Genomic DNA, 21,034 nt, shown 5'->3' with positions numbered 1-21,034 from the left:
AAAATAATTTTTAAAAATATACAATAATAAAGAATAAAATAGAAGTTGTTCTTTTTTCATCAACATTTTTTCTCTTTCTTTTATGATATACAAAATAAATGATAAAGAAAAATCAAAAGAGAAAATATTAAATAAAATAAGAGATAACATAGTACATAAGAAATACAAATTAAAATAAAAAGATGAGATCTCGTTTAAAAAGAAAAAAAGTAAAAGTGTATGTGTGTGTGTGTGTGTGTGTGTGAGAAGGAATAAAAAGGAAAAGAGGATAGAAGGAAGAACGGAAAATGAAATTGGTCGCGAGGGACAAGGATGATAGTGAGGCTTGGGAAGATGGAAAATGAGAAGGGAGTGAATTACGAAGCGTCGAATGAAAAACCGGAGCGTTAGCTTGATGTACGAGTCGACTCTCGAAAGAGGTACAGCATCGTCGTATTTCTGATTATCGAACGCGAAAACTCTTTCTCATCTTCTCTCTCTTTCTCTTTCTCTTTTTCTCTCTCTTGTTTCTATCTATCTCTACCCACTTCTCTTTTCCTCGCTCGATGAAAACTCAACGGATGCTTCAGAATAATCGTCGGTACACACAGGACGAATCTGGTTGTTACGCGATGGCTTCGTCGACCTGAATTCCGATTGCACGAGAGGAATCGAGAAATTCGATGTCTTCGTTTTTGGCGCATCGTAAATTTCGTTTAAGTAAATGGGGAAATATACATATATATATATATATATATATATATATATATATATATATATATATATACACAAAAATAAACGAGAAAGAGAGAAAGAGAGAGGGAAAGAGAGAGAAAAACGGAGTGTTTTTGACTTCAACCAATTTGCGATCCTTAATGCATTCGATTAATATCTCAACACTCGTCTCTTCTCTCTTTACTTTGGTATCTCGCAAAATTTAATGATCGCCCGATCTTTTCGCTAATTATCCGTTATGTCAGATACTTAAGAAGAGGTAGCGTAGGAATTTTTCGTCGTTGTCGTGTTTGCTTCTGGCGAAAAGGGCTAGTTTAATTATTTGAGAGAAAGCTTTACGAAAAGTAACTTCTTAAAATTTTTTTCGTTATAAAAAATTTGCTTATTCATGTAATTACCTTGAAATGATGAAGTTTTTTAACGTAATAACAACAAACAGAATTAGTTGTTCACATTAATTAACTCTTATAAAATTATAACGACCAGCAAATTTTTCGAAACTAAATCACAAATGGATATGTTATTTAATTAATTAAATTCCGAAAATTCGGAATCAACGATCGCGTAATTGGTTAAAAAAAATTGTAGTCGAGTTGGTATTATTTTTTAAACATTTATCGAAACATTTAAATATAATAAATTAACTTTCGAAAAACCATTTGTTGCGTTTTATCGATTAGACATTTTTGTTCAATGTAATTTTTCACAAATTTGTCGTTCACACGAAGCTAAAGATTATTTAATTAATTTCTAACTTAATGGTTACAAAATTGTAAGTTTGACTTAGTCCCTTTTTTTAAATACGTAAGTACGCTTATTTCATTTCTTGTATACATTATTTCTTAATTTTTTTCTTTTTTTCTTTTTTTTTCTTCTTTTCTTTTGCAAATATTTTCCAGAGACAATTACATGTCGCATAAATCGCAAAGGATTCAACGTCCGTGCAAGTCCGTTGAAATTTTATCGTAACGCTGGTACAACATGGCAGTTTCTCAGTCGTGCATTCTAGTCGACCATTCGTCCGCGTTAGCGATTATTCTGTTTGTCATCCGTGACGTGTAAAGCGCGTTTGTGAACGCGAAGGAAGCGAGTCGCTAGTGAAGTGTGAGGAAAGACTTTTGCAATTAAGTTTTGTTAAGGAAATCGTGAGAGTAACACATATGCAGGTATCACACATATCGAGAATTCTAAACTATGTATTAATCTCAATAAGTGCAAGATAAAAATAACGTTATCGGCGAGTTTCGAATTTTCTCGCCGTTACCGAGACCTGATACATAATAATTAATTCACACGAGAGTTTCCCTTTAACTTGAACAAGATTTACGACGGACATTAAGATAACGATTGAACTCGTGTCATTTGCAAAAGCTACTTTCATTAGTATAATTCAAGCGAGTTTACTATGTCGATCACACAGATTATAATAATAATAATACGAAAGAGAATTAAATTCTTTTTTGTACATACAATTTTCTTTCTTTTCAATGTTTACACCAAATTTGTATTTTATTTTATTCTCCTTTTGTATTTAAATAGTTTTTTTATCTTCGTTTAGTTTTTTCTCTCCTTTAAATTATCGAATTAAAACCTTTTTTTTTCTATTTTATTTTTATATACATAGTTTAAACAATTTCTTATAATAGACTTATATTTTATTTCATCTCAGGTTTGTAAAAGACAGGTACAAAAATTTGCTAAATTTAATTGATATTATATTTATCAGTTTACATTTGATTTTAATTTATTTTACAATGATTTATCGATTTATCATAAGATATTTCGAAATGTTTAATAAAAACATTTTAGAAAAATTTGTCAAATCGACTTAAAACAACTTATTCAATTTATTAAAAAATAATTATTGATTTATCGATAAGTCATGTCAATATGTTCATTAAATAATTTACAGAAGGAAATGGATTGCGTAAAGATAAATTCAATGATCTTAATAAGAAGAAAGTTTTACGTGTAAAACGGTGTTTCTAATGCTTTAAAAGGATTTCGACATCGAAGACGACGTCCTAACGTCAAGAAGATGCGTCTCGTAAATTGCGTACCACGATGACGAGGAACGATAGGAGTTAACAGCGTTGGGGATCCACTTCGTACTCGTGCTCAAATTTAACGTCTCTTCGAAGCACTTGGGACACTCACAAAGGACGTAGTAATGAACTACTTGGTGTAAGAAGTTAAACGAGGAATTGACGACATTACGACAAAAGAAGGCTTTACTCTTTTATCATAATTTTTCTCTAGTAATTTTATCGATTAAGCGGACTATATAACTCAATCACAGAGAATATTATAATGCACGTTGACAAAAAAATTGCTTCAAGGAAAATTGTAATGTCTATGTAAAAAAACAAAAAACAAATTCTCATGATTTTACTTTAGATTTATAATATAATTGTCGATTGATCATCATAAAAATTCGAAGAATAAACATCGAGATAATTTTTATCGATATTAAAGTAATTGTTTATCTTTAATAGAAAAATGAATAGAAGAGAGAGAGAGAGAGAGAGAGAGAGAGAGAGAGAGAGAGAGAGAGAAAGAGAAAAAGAGAGGGAGAGACAAAACACGAGGGAAAAAAATAATTGCATTTTCAAAGAGACAAAAGAATGAAATTTATCTATGCACTTTGTTGATAATGAACTTCTATAATTTGTAAATTCTTCCAAGGTTGAGTATTAAAAAAAAAAAAAAAGAAATCCATTTTGACCTTTGAGCTTTGCGGGAAGCCGTCAATTAATACAAAACTTTTCGAGATCCAGTCAAGCTGACGAGTTTCCTACACAGACCATAAAATCTAAATTCAATGGTCTGGATTAGAAAATAATCATTTGTGGTATCTCTATGGATTCTGATATATCCGTTGTATGTATGAACACGATGGTAGTTCTTTTAGATTCTAAAATTACAATTTAGATTCTAAAATTAAAATTACCCTTGGTGGCTTTAAAAGCTCGTTGAAACTCAATCACCGCAGACAGTACAAGCCGATTGATTTTTTAAACTCTTTAAAGCATTACGAGCAAACGTTATTATATCTACTATAATACATAAATTATACTATAGTAAGTACACACATACACATACATACACACATACATACACACACGCACACGCACATACACTTTTTTTATGAAATTAATTAAATAATAAAATTTAATAGAAGGAATGAACAATATATCATTATAGTTGTGAAATTAGAAAATTTATAGGAAATTTAACAAAAATTAGCTGACTTTGTTTATTGTAATCATAGTAGAGCAAATTATATTATATTTATATATATATATATATAAATGATACAACTATAACTATATAAGAATAATAATTCTTTTAGAGTTATATTTATAATTAATAAAAATTGTATTATATCTTTTATCCAATATTTTTAATACAAAATAATATAAAATCGAGGTATTATGAAATGAGCGAAACCTTATTATATAATGCAATTAACGATATTAACAAAATTGACTTAAAATCGGTATATTATATATCTTATAAGGTGTTTATAACGTGTCGAGTAAGAGAGCATCATGTAAGCCTTCGGAATACAAAAAGAAAAATCACAACTTGAAGATTATAGATCAGCTTAGTCACGATTTTGATAAATAATACATGTTAAAGCAGGAGAGTATGGATAATAAATTAATAATAGTGGCGATCAACGTATTCGTTATCGAATATATATAGATAAATAGTAAAAGGTATAACGTTTAAATCTCCTATATAATTGCAAAATATCACGTAGGCAATTATGTAATAAGTAGTCTACGTTTGCCGTTGATATTCTAAATGGGAGAATGTAAGCTATAGGAACGTGGAATATAATTCTAATTTTCACGTCCTGAAACACGAGAGAGAATTTGAAACTAACTCAAACTACCGAACGCGCCACTTGTGGACGTTGTCTCGAACGTCTTTTCAAACTTTTCGTGGTACTAGTCTGGGCTTTCGGCTTAAGGGTAATCTTACGAGTAAACTTTTCTCATTTCCCGGTTGGAGTTTTGTATATAAATATATATATATATATATATATATATATATATATATATATATATATATAAAAGAAATAAAGTAAATCGTTCGTGATCATTTGAACTAAGATTTTCTTTCGTTTCGAAACTTATTATAACAAAAATGAAATATATTTTTGTTATTAATTTTATGATAATTTATTAAATTCAATTATATTGACGGATAATTTTTTGAAATAAAATTAATCGTTAATAATTTTTATTGTTTTTTTATTTTTTAATAGACGCTTGTAACACAATTGACATGATTTTTGGTAATCATCTTTCATATTCAATAATATTGACGAATCATTTTTTATATAGATAATAGTCATTATGATTGACAAACGTTTAGAATACGATCGACATGATTTTTCGAAATGGAAGTTTAAAGGTCATCGACCAACGTATATGAGTCATCGCACTGACTCAGTCTGGACAAATGAGGACGAACATCGACCATCACGAAAACTAACCCAGTTTAAAGAGAGAATCACGTAATAAGAGCCGTCACTATGCGAGCTTCTCTTCGGGCTTCGTCATAAAATCTATTAACACATGAGTGATCTTGGAAATGATCACAATGTTTTCAAGCCTTTTTATATATCCATACCCATCTATGTATGGATATAGAATTAGAATCGCTTGGACGTTGAACAAAAGAAAATATAGATAGAAAATATATAAATAAATAATGAAAGAAAGAGAAGAAATATTATCAGTGAAATGTAGAAATACGACGAACAAAGATACGAATTTAGCCAATGATAAAACGGCATCTTGCGGTGAGTTAATAGCGAGCGATTAGCTGGAAGTATTAAAGTGCTATCGAAGACAGGAAAATATATTTTAACTCTGAGCATATTCCACACAAATAAAGGAAATACATAGATCTGCATTTTATGCTATAGCATATAGGAGCATAACTAACTTTAAAGTCTATAACTTTTCCTTCTTCATGTTCACCTCTTTACCTTAGAATTCTATTTAAATAAGGAACTTTAAATCGGTTGCGTCTACCATTTCAAGTTAGATCTCTATAAGATGGAAACATGGTAATAGGTTTAATTAGTCAATCGTATCAAACGATGTCTCATCGCGTACGTATTTACATAAGATACCATCTGTTTAGATCGTTCAGGAAAAGTTTAATTATGACTTTAATGAGTCCCCGATTAAATCATATATTTCTATTTATTGCGACACCACATGTGTTAACTCTTTAGTATATGTTTTTTTATTTTTTTTTTTTTTTAATTTTAAAAAGAAATTTTTTTGTAAAGAAAAAATATTATATCTATCGATTAGTGGATAATTAGAAAAATGGAAGTAACAAGAAAAAAATAGAAGATTATTATAATTAGTTTAAAAACTATATATGTTATTCGTAAAAAAAAGAAAAAAGATTTTAATGATTGTACTTTGTATTTTTAAATGGTCGATCTATCATCAATAAATATAAGATACATAAATTAATTTTAGACAACTAGAACGAAATTATGAGATATGATTAACGTTTGTACGTTTTTGAAAGGCAGAATATACTTAAAACGATGAATTTATAATTAGAAAGGGTAAACGAAAAGTCCTTTTTTGCGCCGTGGAAATATTCTCTTAAAAATGTATTAATGTTCTAAGGAAAATAATTGTCTTTAAATACATCAAGAAGAATAATATACGGGTATTAAGAGGAGAGATGGAAAATTAATTTTTAACATCGTCTAAATACCGAATCTTTTCTTTAATCTTTCTTCATAATAAAAAATCACGTTTGAACTAAGATAATAAGATAATTTTTCATTTAAAAATTCAAATCTTTTACAATAAATATAAATTAATTTATTTTATTTATAATTAATTTCTTTCCCATCTCATTTTATTTTTATGATATTACTTCGCCATTTTTGTCCAATCTTAAGCTAATTATAGTAAAGTTCTTCTCTCTCTCTCTCTCTCTCTCTCTCTCTCTCTCTCTCTCTCTCTCTCTCTTTCCTTTTCATAAATGTATTAGTAGAAATCAGGAGATAGAAAATCTAACGAGCCGATCGCGATTCCGATGCTGCGAGTCGAGTTCGAAGCATAGTTAATGGTTCCAATTAACAACGGTTACCGGAGAGAGTTCGTGGTCGATGATGGCAATTTTGCCATGGTTACCCAGCTACGGCATCGACGTAACAAGGACGAAAACGAGCACTTCCTGCATCGAGCTTCTCCTTCCTTTCTTCCTTCTCTCTCTCTCTCTCTCTCTCTCTCTCTCTCTCTCTCTCTCTCTCTCTCTCTCTCTCTCTCTCTTTCACTCACTCACTCTCTTATTCTCTTCTCATTCTTCCATTCACGAATCGCAAGGAACCTCCTGAGGCTTTATGCGCACAAATTGCCACTGGCTGGTATTCAAACGAGGCAACCCCTTTGTTTAAACGCCTGTTCCTGTGGTTCTCTGAAGATTCTAACAGCTGGATGCTCGACGTACCTAAGAAGAGGTTACACCTCGACCCCATCGTAGAAACTTTTCAAACGTGTTCTCGTACACGCGTCTTTACGACGCCTCTTCGGTGCGATGTCGACGACGACGAGGAAAAATCTTTTTTGTTAAGAGTTAACTTTGACAACCAATCACGTCGTATCAATTAGATAAATTTCTAAAAATATATACTCGTCTCAATAATTTTCGGGTAGTTATTGTGATTGATAATGGTGATATAAATAAATATTAATATTATAATTAATATATACATACGAATTAGGACAATTTTTTATTTGATTAATCACATATCGTTATTTTAATAAAAAAATGTTATTTTTTGTAGTACTTACATCATTAATCATTTTCGACGTAAATCGAAGTATAGTAAAATGATAAATTATTATTGTTAATTATCAATGTACTGCACACAGTTGAATATAATAATATATATTTATAAATGTATGTGTATGTGTATAGTCACAATAAGAAAAATGGAACGATACGAAGAATGAAAGATAAAACATTCTAATTCCTGGAAACTTTTTGGAAAAGTTAGAGGAAAATTTGGTTCTAACGAATGCATGTCAAATGCAGTTATTAGGTATAATAATCATAATGATATGTATTTCTAAATTTAGTCTTTAAGAAAAATTGTAATATACGAAGAATGAAAAATAAGATACGCCTGTCTCTGCGAATTTTAACAAAAAAACTGGAAATTAGAAAATTTTATGTAACACAAATATACAGTTATTAAACATAATAATATATATTTCTTAATCTTCAATTCAGTAAGAAAAATTATAAGATAAGAGGAATGAATAAAACAACGTTAGTCTCTGGAAATTTCTTACAGAAATTAGAGATAATTCGATTGTATCTTATACATATTGCGAATACAATTATCAGGGATTTAAATCTGGGCTCCATGGGCAGCATCTTAACTATAGAAACACGATGCTATTAAAATTTCAGTACTATATTGTAAAATAATGTTGTTGCTAAGGGTGATCGATCGAAGCTTTTAAATTTAAAGGAAAATAAGAGAATTAGGCCATTTGTAATAAAAGCCTCAATTTTTTATAATAAAAATCACGTTTTAACTAAAATACTAAAATAATTTTCGATTAAAAATTCAAACATTTTGCGATGCATATAAATTAATTTATTTTATTTATAATTAATTTTCTCCACGTTTCATTTTTTTCCGATATTACGTCGCCATTTTTATCCGATCTTAAGTAAATCATAATAAAGATATATATATATATATATATATATATATATATATATATATATATATATATATAGACTTTTAAACTTGTTGGACGATCTTTAGCTATGATATTATTTTACAAGACAGTATTGGAATTTTAATAATTTTATGTTTCCACACAAAAAGTTAGGATGCTGTCTGAGTTTTTGTGCAGAAATTGATGTGCTTACAGATTACAGAACCCATCCATATAACCTACTTGGACAAGAAGAATTTCTTTTATAAATCTTAAATAAAACATCAAGGAACAATATGGAATTGTTAGTTTTTCAATTCATTTTATTCCTTTCCTGAAAAAATAATTCCCAAGAATATGTGAATTTTTCGGTGTTGAGAACATATGGAAACTCTTAAATATAATATATATTTGCTAATACATTATATAATAAATAAATAAAAAAAATTGTACAAAACAAAAAATGAAAGATAGAACACGCCATTGTCTTAAAATTTCATGGAAAGATTAAAAATAAAAAAATTTGATCGTCACGAATAAAATTATTAAATACAATAATATACATTTAATAACCGTAATAATAGGTAAATATATATATATATATATATATATATATATATATATATATATATATACATATATATATCTATTCGATAAAAAATATCGTAAAACATGTGGAATAAAACACGTTGTTATTACACGTTGTTACTACACGTTACACATTACTCTCTGAGAATTTTATAAAGAGATTAGAGATTAGAAAATTTAATTATGTCGCGAATACTCACTCAGTGGTTTCGAGGTACTGGAAGACCCGGTAGACGGGGCGTCGATACATGAAGAGGTGATCCTCGACACGCTCCACCATCATCCTAAAACCACTTCATTCGAAACGGTGGGTCACTTATCATCACCCACCACTTATCACTGCGCCTTCAGTAGTAGTAAGTAACACAGCACTGTTATCACGAATAATTTTATCAACAAATTTTTTTTTTATGAACGATTATTTCGACAATTCCTTTTTTCTTAGTCAATCAATTGATCTTTTTATCACTTATCTTTTGTCTTTCGAAAAAATTCGTATTGATCGATAGGACGGTTATTTGAAATACAGGCACAAAGAAATTTTCGTATTATTCGAATGATATCGTATGATTTAAAATAATGTTATGATCATATATCCAAATCGTGATTATTTGTCTCCTCGCAATGATTTAGATGGCAGAGAAACGATTCTAGGATATTACTAGAAATTTTTAGACGGTTATGGATGGAACGATCATTTTTCTAAAAATCAATCTTTCATTTTCGCAGTATTCTCTCGTTCAAACGTTTCTTCTAATAAAGAGTAACAATATATCGGTTAACCCTGAAATACATGTAATCGTAAAATTAAAATTTTTATGTGTATCAAAAATTATAATAACGCAATTTTGCTATTATCTCCTCTATATAATTTATTTAAAAAGTAATAGAATAATATATATATATCTTCCCTAAATATTTTTACAAAAATAAATCTGGCAGTAATGTAATTAAATATCGAATAATAAACAATCTAAACTACATACAAATGTAAAAGAAGAAATGAGAGTCGATATTATGTTTTATCGTAAATATAGGTAAAACACAGGTCGATAAAGACGAAGAGAAGACGAATTTTGAAGTATCTCGGTTTTATTCGAGTGGCTACCGTTAAATCCGCTATGAATCGTACGTTCCGGTACTCGAAAAGAAGAAGAAGAAGAAGAAGAAGAAGAAGAAGAAGAAGAAGAAGAAGAAGAAGAAGAAGAAGAAGAAGGCCTGATAAGAAGCTTGCGTGCGAATGCATATATGCATGGGCAAAGCTATTCTATCTCGAAACGACGCTACGACGACGATGGCGACGTGGGCACCGCCTAAAGCCGCCTGCAGTCTCCGCAAAGAGAGAGAAAGAGAGAGAGAGAGAGAGAGAGAGAGAGAGAGAGAGAGAGAGAGAGAGAGAGAGAGAGAGACAGAGAGAGAGAGAGAGAGAGAGAGAGAGAGAGAGAGGCAGACAGAGCAGCGACCACCGCAGTCTTACCCCCCGCGACTCAGGGCAATCAACCCCTTGTCTCCTGGATTCCTTCGTGTGAAACGCGGGTCCCTACTAACTTGGGAAAGGTGAATATCGATCGTGCATTACCGGATACGCGTGAACCCTATAGTTTGGTCTATTAAACAGTCACGCAACTATACCGTTAACTCGTCTCTACTATGTAATCAATTTTCTTGTTAAACATGACATTTTTATTCTTAAAATTATATCACATTATAGATGTTCGTTTAATTAATTAATTTGTTTCTGATAATTTTTATAATAAAGTTTTGACATGTTTGGAAAATTGATTTTTTTTATTTTTCGTTACTCTTTTTTTTCTTTTTTGTTTTTCTTTTGCAAGGATGATTTTTACTTCTTTCACAGTATGGACACATGTATGGACAGACGGAAAAAGATCTTTGGCACGATGATCGGCCCCGCACTTGAACTTTCACGACGAATTCACGTTGCTAGTTTCAAGAGGAGCATGAGATTTCTCTCTCTCTCTCTTTTTTTTTGGCTTGGCTACACCTTAGAAAAGATTGATGTTTACTCATGGACTAGAGAAACCGTATCGAATTTTCAAGTAGTCGAGTTTGAAATTGGTGCAAAGGTTTTACTCTTTCGTACTCTTTCGAACTTCTAGCCCAGAAAAATTCTATGGGATCACCAAAACTTTTCACTACTGATGTGGATGAACGATTAAACCAAATAGAAAATTCTATGATAGTATATACCTATAAAAGTAAACGTTATTTTATAGTTATCATGATATCTCGACAGAGCCCGCGCGAAATTCAGTAAACACGATTTCCGGCATGGCGTGTCACTGACAGAAACCAAGGTCGTGCAACCTTGACACGGCAGGAACATAAAATTTCTCCCGCCATCACGTACTTTGCTATTCCCCTATTTCAACTACACCCATGATCTTCCATCCTGATAATCGGAATATCCTGCAACCCAGGAAACTGCTAACAAACACTTTCTTCACACGAACGAACTATCACAATATACGTACCATCAACAATCGATCGAATATTCTCTTGGCTACATCTAAATTCACGAAAATAATTCTATTTCACCGTATACACACATCGGATACACCGTAACCAAAAATCACAAGTCAAATGATAATACAGTATGATTGTTAAATACTAGTCCGATTATTTAACATTTTTGTAGCCTTCCTTTTTCGTGACCTTGGACCTGGGCGAAGGCCAGACCTTGTCTCGTTATCAAAATTGAAAATACCGTAGATACCGGAAATAATAAAGCTCGCGCTTAGCAACAGCCAAATGTCTTTCTATATATTTCTCTCTCTCTCTCTCTCTCTTTCTCTCTCTTTTTGCTCCTTTCCTTTCTTCGAAGTTCTCGTCTTCGTCTCGCTGGACCGACGCGTTCTGTCGCCATGCAGTGTGTCGACGTTCGCGACAAGGACGCGCGTTTTCTCTCTCTCTCTCTCTCTTTAGTCAACGTACTATATAGAAGACTATACGCGAGTAGGTATACGTTTTACCGGCCGAAGGGGAGCAGGCGCTTTGCTGGGTGCGGCAGCCTGCGCCGCGACGCCCGGCGTCCCTTCCACCACCACCACGACCACCACCACGACCACCACCACTACACCTCCATCACTACCACCATTACCACCGTTACTAATACTAACATCAACAGCACGCGTCCTTCCTACTCTACGTTCGTTGCTATCACCACTACACCACCATCACCACCATCACCATCACCATTGCGAGCATCAAACTCGGCATCACCGACGCCACCGCCCCTCCTAAAACGCGCGAGCGAAGCCGAAGTTAACGGCCGAACCGAGCAAGCTTCGTGAGATTGTATGTATGTGTATGTGTTGGGTTGAGCTACTGTGGTTACAAAAGTATTGACACTCGTCTGAATTTTTATGTTTCACTATTTTATCACGATAGTCGAGGGCTTTTATTATAAATTGTATATAAATTATAGATAGAACGTTAACGATATATGGAGAAATCGCGTTTATTTTTTATAAAAAATATTATCTCAATACTTTCTTGTAGTATTCATCTTGAATTTTACACACCTTGATATTTTTAATTCAAGTTAAAGAGATTTAAAAAAATATAATTATGCACACATATATACATACACACATACACATAAATTATTGTATTTGGAGAAATCCAAGGAAGAATTGATTTAAATAAAATTCAATTGGATTCATCAAGAATGAAAAAAAGAAAAAGGAAAAAGAAAAAAAAAAGATGAAAGTGAAATGGAGTAATAAAACAAATTATTGGTGTATTATTATGTTATTGATTATTATTATTATATAACTTTATATTATTAATTCTAAGAAAATTCTCAGAAAAAGATAAATAAATAAGTAAAAAAGAAAATTAAAGCAAGAAATATTTTTTGTATCTTTTATATATTTTCAAACATTTCATCTATTTAGATTTAATGTTATCTCATGTTGGATATTAGGAAAAAGATTTTCAGAGGTGTTGAAACAAATTTTTGAGACACTTTTATATTAATTATCTCTTCTCGGTAACTCTAATAGAATTTAATCTAGCTGAAAGTCCATTTTATCGTATTATTGACGAACTATCCTGCGATCGCTTATTTTCAACTTTACACTGGCAGACGTTGCATGCTTCAGGCAATGTGTTCTAACTCTTTGTTCGAATTAATGACGCGTTGAAAAAAGTTTGAGCTCGTTCGTGCGTCCACAGGAAGGTAGTTCGAGCAAAGTCTATGAGAGTTTCCAATTTTTTTTAAGTCGAAAACTTTTCTCGTGACGGCGTTCTGCGAGTTTAAACAAAAAAGAAACAAAAAAGAAAGAAAAAAGAAAGAAAAAATGTGAAAAAAGAAAAGAAAATGTTTGAAAATAATTATCTCAATATGGTTTTTCTTTATTGTTTTATTATTCTGTTTCGATATAAACGAATATCTCTGATATTTCTATATGATAATCGAAAGATTCACTTTCAAATGATCGATCCTTAATGCGAAACGCTATTCCCGAGCCTTCTTAAGCTTTCTTTTTACGTTTCATCGTAATGTGCTCCATGAAAATCGACCTTTCCCTTTGTACCCTTTTTTCTTTTACACGAGAAAAAGATGAGTTTCAGTCAGGCAAATCACCCGGTTATTCTTGCAAAAGTCAGAAAAAACCGAACCTCCTTTTTCTTCTTGAAATTTCAATGCAATCGTGTAGTTCTGATTGTAAATGGGCACGAGTACCTTTCAAAATGAACCTAAAACGTATCTTGAATATCTTAAAAATGTGTATTTTCGTAGATGTTACCTGTTATTTTTTTCCCTTCAGACGAAAACGTTACATTTAAGTAAATCTCGGCTTTATCATTTTTCTTTTTCGAATATTCGTTGCAAACAACTAAGTTATTAATTTTTTTTTCTTTTTTTTTTCTTTTTTTATAATAGGTATTCGAAATTTAGATATTAACATTGTAAATACTCGAATTATCTCTTTATTTATAGAACATGCACGTTAAAAAGGGAGGAATTTATTAAACGGTAACTGGAAGTGTAGTTTGAAGAGTTCGCATTAGCGAACAAACGTGGAAAGAATTCAATATATTCCAATCGTGCTTCTTCGATGATAAAACGATTATAAAATTTACTTAGATATATTCATTGAAATATTTATCGTTTAAGTAGTGATTACTCATGGATTTTTCGATGAATTTAGTATCGAAATAAAAAAAAAAAAAAAAAAAAAAAGAAAAAAATAAACTGATTTTCTCTTTCTCTTTCTTTTTCGTAGTTTATTTATCGCTTTGAAAACGTATTGTAAGTTTATTTGTTTTGATGAAAATCGACAGAATGTTATCAAATGAAAACTTTTCAACTATCTTTTGACACGTACCGTTCAAAATCATTTTACAAGATTCTGCGAGTCACTTCGCGAGATTCTGTAAGTAAACATCTTGCACTTTTTCCTCAGATGCACCGTTTAAAAACTATTATAAACGTTACAAATGATTACAATTTCATAATCAGAATTTTTTCGTCACCTAGAATATTATCGATCGAATTACCGTATGAAAACAATTTTAAGTTATAATAATATATAATATATAATTTTTTATTTCGGTAATAAATTTAAATAATTTACAATTTTCATTGTATCAATATGTCGTTTTTAAACATGTCTGATCATTATTGATTTAATCCATTCAAATATTCAACGTGAAACACCGTGCAAATTATCGAGCGATAAGTTGAAAGGGCGTATCTGCGAGTTTTCGAGATGCATCTCGCGAACGCGTGCATATCAGCCCTGAACGCGTGCAGAGCAACGAGCCCGGAAAGTCGGCTGGCCAGGAGGGTGGACGCAACCCTATTCGGTCCTAGTACGTGCATATATAACCCTCGATGTTTCCTGTAAGTACGACTAAGCTATTCCCTGCTACCGATGCGCAACGCGAATATCGGAGGGTAAGGGTCAGTTCATCTGTATACGCGTGCGTATACGTATGCATGTGGATGTACGTATGCGTGTTCTCCCTTAACATCGAACGAATTTGCGTTTGCATTGTGCGTTCGGACAATGGGGGATCAATCTCTTTAAAAATATTAGTTCATTAATATTAATGATTGCATATACACGAAAATAATCGTGAAAAAACGGTTGACAGTATTTTTTCAAAGAAATAACTTAATCATTAATACCTTTTCAAAGTTTAATTAAATCCATCTGATATTTTTAAATAATAAAAATTCTTTCGTGTTTGAAATTTCACAACAACGAATCTTAAAAAAAATTACAAATTGTTTAAATATAAATGAAAAATAATTAATTGATCTTACCGATTATTTTTCATTTTTTATGATCCATTCTTATAACCAACAAATTAAAATCAATTGTAATATTAATATATATATAAATCTGAGAAAATATTCAGCGACGTTCTTTTCTTTTTTTAATAAAACTGCAAACTTGTAATATTAAAATAACTTTTTATAATCTCGTAAAATAATCTTTTGTGAAAAAGAGTGTCGGAGTAATTCTGTATTATTTTTCATGATGATTTTATAAAATACACGAGATAAAAAATGTGTAATGAACTAATCAATTCATATAAAATAGAGAGAGGGGGAGAGGGGGGAGAGGCAAACTTTAGGAGGAGTCGTTTTAAGTGTCATAGAAGTTAACATTGCGACCATCGTTGAATTGAGATCACCAAAGTCAACGTCGAAAAGAGCTGTTAACGTCACACGTCGCTCGATCATAATGGATTACTTGCGATGTAATGTATACGAGTAGTAAAATCACAATGATACATAGCCTGTAAAGTATACGAGCAGTAAGATCTTTGGTATAAAATAAATAATGTAAACAATATCGACCAGTAATATAATATCAAAAATTATCGGAAATAATAAAGTCAATAAGAAATAATCTCTGCTTTAATAAATAATAATAAATAGAATAAAAACATATAAAATAAATAATAAAAATATTATTTAGTTATTTAATAACTGTATAAGTTACATTATTAATAGCAGAGCAAAATGAAAAAAAATAATGTTTGAATTAGCGGATAAGAAATATAAAATATAAAATAATGTAATGGAATGAAAACTATAAATACAAAAAAAAAAAAAATAATTTTAAAAAGAACTTAACGAACGAATCGGTACAAATTAGACAATTTAGACTAACGTATGTTATAGATGTTTACGTTAAGAAGTTTTACAAATTTTATTGCAACGTTCGTTAAATCATTTTACGAGAACACTTTGAAATCCGCAAAGTAACACGTTCATTTTACAGATATACCGATTAAAAAGAGAATGCCATCGGGGAAAAACTTAATTTTAAGAAATTGTATACTCTTGGCACGCGGACAATTAAATTTATTCGACGTTCTTCTGTCTATGTCAATTATACGATTAGAGAAAACTAATTTAATGTAACTTTCAGAGAAATTATTAAAATAGATTACGCGTGCGTCATTGTGTATCTAGAAATAAAATCGTATTTTATAAAATTAAGTCCTTTAAAATTCTAAGACTTGAGATTCGTCAATTTTTTAAATACAATGTGTAAATATAATAATGAAGTAGAAATTCGTGCATATTAAATTTATTAAAAATGTTTGTTTTGTTTTCATAACTTAAATGTTCACATATAACGTAGGCTAAGCGTTGAAAGTATAAAATTGTTTTTCTATGTGTATATATCTCACAAAAAGCGTTAAAACAAATCACGATGATTATTAAATTATTATTCGCCACGAAACAATAGTAAAATTGTATTGTTATCATTGAATTAAAATCTAATTGTCATCAGATTCAAAGAAATTCTTCTGGCGTTTAACGATCTTTCATTTTTTTTCATCTATTGAAATTGAATGAAAGGAAATTCTAAAAGAATAGTTTCAGCGTTTGTTCCTTTTTTCTCTGAACGATTTGAAAAGAATCCTTCGAAATTTGAAATTCCTTAGAATTAAAGCAAATTCGTCGTTAAAGATAGAAACTGAAGGAAACTGAAATTCGTAGGTTTCGATTTGTACAATTTCTCTCTCTCTCTCTCTCTCTCTCTCTCTCTCTCTCTCTCTCTCTCTCTCTCTCTCCGTCTCTTTCTCTTTCTCTTTAGAATTCTCAACACGTGCATAATCTTGACGTTGACGCATCCTGTAGTACAACAGGATAAATCTTCGATAATACTTGAAAAAACAAAACAAAACAAAACAAAACAAAACAAAAAATAACATAAAATTAATATATCTTTTTCTTTACGATATCTTACACCGTTTCATAAGATGTCTAACATTGTAAAAGTACGACGGATTCTCTCTCTCTCTCTCTCTCTCTCTCTCTCTCTCTCTCTCTCTCTCTCTCTCTCTCTCTTTCTCTCTGAAATATTTTATCACGAGAGTTTCGTTCAAACTTTTAAGAAGATTTTCAATGAAAGTTCTTTTATTCAAATCAACTAAATAAAACTGATTGAAAATCATTATCAAAAATTAACAAATCGCTAATATTCAAATCAAATTTTCACTCGAATCACTCCCCTATTATCAAAATTCCAAACTATGTTCATTAATCTTAACAAATCACCGCGAATATTCGTTCATTAAAACGGAATCATTAATTCCCGACAATTGAAATAATTATCAATGCTTTACAAATTATAAGATCATTTTTTAAAACTTTTTCCTTTAAACTATAACAAAAAGGAAAGAAAAAATAAAAACAAAACAAGAATGAAATGTTAAGCAATAGGTAATATTCAATTTGAAAACAAATGAAATAATTATCGAAGTTCTACAAATAATAAAATTATTCTACAAAACTCTTTAACTACAACGAAACCCTTTAAACTATAATCAAAAAAAGAAAAAATATAAAGCCATAGATAATTTTTAATTTGAAAAGGACCCTAACGAAAGGAAATTTAGGGTGAGCTCTCTTCCGACGTTTGGATCATATCGTTACCCTTCTCTAACGTTTCTTATCTTCTCTCTCTCTCTCTCTCTTTCTCTCTCTCTCTCTCACTCACTAACTCTTTCTTCCCCCTATCCCTTCTGCCGTTTCACCCTACATAAGATAGATGAGCCCTAACGGAAAGGGGATTTGGTTTCGATGCAAACGGCCAGCGTGCCACATAAAAGACATGATTTCATCTCATTTCCTTTACTCTTTTTTTTTTTATCTTTCGCACGTTCTTTTTTTTAGCTCTCACCGATATCGCGTTTTATCTTCTATTTCTATCTCTCTTTCTTTCTCTCACCCTCTCTAACTCTATCTCTCTCTATCTCAGTTTCTCGTATCTATGGTTGCTCGCTTCGTCGCGTTGGTTCAGTATATCGAGTTTATCGATCCGCGAAGCCTGACTCGAGTCTCTCACGAGGATGCTATGAACTTTTTTCTGTACTTCTGGGAAATGGAAAACAATAGTTTTTCTTCCTTCGTTTTTTTCCTTTTCTATTTTTTTTTTGTCTTCTTATAAATATCACAATATGAGAAAATATCCGTTTTAACGGTGTCTCGAGGTGATGTAAAGTGAAAAAGTACTTTATCTCCAACGAAAAATATGCTTTATGACAAGATATTAACTATTTAAGACAGTTAGAAAATCGTCAGTAACTAAGTAAGTTTATGATATATGGTTGGTTTACTGAAAGGATAATAAAATTAAAGAAACCTTCGATTGTTATTGAAAAGATATCGATAGGAAGTTGAACGAATTTAATCGAGTTTATCTTGAAAGTTTATAGAAATAGGAATCTTGTTTCTGTGAATTTCTTATAATAAAATATATTATTAGTTTTAAACAATAGATACGACTTAAATCAAAGTTTAATTGAAGTGATATTTTTTAAAATTAAATAAATTAAGAGTAAAAATTCTTTTTTTGTTCTTTCAGGATGCGTGACTTGATGAATTATTATACATATTACTTATGTATCATAGATTATATAAATAATTATATTGTTAATATTGAATACGAATAATAATTATAAAAAATGTTACGTATAAAAAATGAAAGGTACGTTTTAAACGGATAAAGGTAATATAAAGGCCGGATGATACATATTGCCTTTTGACTCTCATTTAGCGGCCAATAATACAGAAACTCTCGTCAATAATGGTAATTAAAACCTTCGTAATTAATGATGAAGTTTTCGAGTAATAGCGGAGCTTTTTTTATCCTTTTCGAAGTAAAGAAAGATTTACAAACGTGGATTATGTCAAAGCCATGAACAAACAAAAGAATAATTTGATTCATGTAAAATAAAAGAAATAAATTTGGACATATAAATTTTTATTTTTAAGAGAGAAAAACATTCTTAGAAATTTTGATTATTTCAATTGACGTTTTAATACTGATAATTCAACGATTTTTAAATGTAATCATATTATCGCTATAATCCAAATGTTTTTCGTTTTTAAAAAAGTAAATTTGAAAATCGAAACAAAATTTCACTTACAAACATGTACTCGTAAATACTTAGAAAACATTTGATATTAACTAACAATCAATTGTGTGCCGAACAACTGAAATAAGCATACAAAAAAAAATATATATATATATGTACACACACACTTTAAATAGCATTAAATATATACATCTAATTTAAATCACAAAAAAAAAAATACAAATTTTTATGTATCCGATATCAAAATTACATAGCCTCATAGTAAGTTTTGCTATTTAATAATTACTATTAAAACGTTTTTCAAAGAAAAAAAAGAACAAAAAAAAAACTAAACGAAAAAGAAAATAACTTGAAATATTGTTTACCACTTCTTTCTTTGTTTGTTTCTCTTTTTTTTTTGCGATATCCTTATCATTCTATCGCTTTACAACTCACAGTATACTTTTAAAAATAATAAATAATTTGTAAATAATTTAAATATTAATTTGTAAAAGTAAAATATTTTGCTCGTTCGACTGAATATTTTATACCAACATATTTCGTGGGATTAGAAAGCCGTGAGATTTTTCGGTGCTACGGCATGCCTGATGCACCGACGGTGGTGCATCAAGGCATCGAAGGAAGTTTTCCATGCTCCGGCAGTCAAAACATTTTTACCGCGGTATCGTGGTATCAGAATTTGCCTTTCCTTTTTCTACCGGCTGAGGTGCTTTTCCATCGCAAGATGAAAGATCTATCTTGGTATACTTTTTCCCCTCCTATCCCCATAAAACCAATGTTCTATCTTGTTATCAGTCCACGAGGAAACATTTACCGACTCTCTTCTTCCGGCACATTAGTTTCTATCGTTTATCGAATTTCCTGCTTTAATATTCGTTCCGGAAATGATAAACTGTAATAAAAGTGACTTTGTTATATATACATGTTTATGTATACTATATATAGAAGAGAATATTTAGATCGAAATACTTGAATATGATACGTATGATTTGTTTAAATGTTTGAAATTCTTTTTTGTTTATATAATAAAACAAATTTTTCGATCAGTCTACTTTATTCATTTTAAAGGGCTCTTTAATTATTATAATTAATTGTTAAATATTTTAGTACATAAATTTTTAATCATAAATTTATTCAATAAGACCTTCGATAATTATAACACTCATCCTTTATTAATTTAAAAAAGATTAGTAGCAATCACTATTACTTTTCTTTTGTATATACAATCAAATATTTTCAAGTTTGTTCACTTAAATTCTCGATCTTGTATATCTTCATATACGTATTAATTTTGATTAATGACTGTTCTTTTCTGCTACCTATATAATTTAACTTACAAAAGATAAACTTAATCGAGAACTCTCCTCTGTTTCTCTTCTTATAAGAAACTTACGCCGAGACGTTTCGTTTCCCCGTCGCTAATTACAAATTCACCCTTTGTATCCTGAAATACTATTCCAAGAACGTTTTTCTCTCGGCAAACGTTTTTTCTTTGAAACAAAAGAGGCAACTTTGTTACTAATAAGAAATTGTAATGAATAACACAACTGTGATAACAGTGTCCTATAATTGCCCTATAATTTATAATAATTAAAAAAAAATCATTGTTTGTAATTTTATGTAAA

The 21,034-nt window shown here is 30.4% G+C and overlaps 1 protein-coding gene across 3 annotated transcripts in view; it reads right to left on the bottom strand.

Moving 5' to 3' along the window:
• Positions 1-21,034, bottom strand: part of LOC124421748 (focal adhesion kinase 1) — a 78,401-nt gene that overhangs the window by 19,366 nt on the left and 38,001 nt on the right. The window contains exon 1 of one of the 3 annotated variants that reach the window (XM_046957317.1): positions 9,230-9,410. The exons of the other annotated variants lie outside the window; for them this stretch is intronic. Within the exon in view, the coding sequence (XP_046813273.1) occupies positions 9,230-9,312 (83 nt within the window). The 5' untranslated portion in view covers positions 9,313-9,410. Of the gene's footprint in view, positions 1-9,229; positions 9,411-21,034 lie in introns of those variants that run through there. 3 annotated transcript variants of the gene reach the window in all.

This window comes from Vespa crabro, chromosome 2, assembly GCF_910589235.1.
Source record: "Vespa crabro chromosome 2, iyVesCrab1.2, whole genome shotgun sequence".
Classification (NCBI taxonomy): Eukaryota; Metazoa; Arthropoda; class Insecta; order Hymenoptera; family Vespidae; genus Vespa; species Vespa crabro.
The sequence above is the reverse complement of the archived record's forward strand: the minus strand, read 5'-3'. Positions and strand labels throughout refer to the sequence as shown.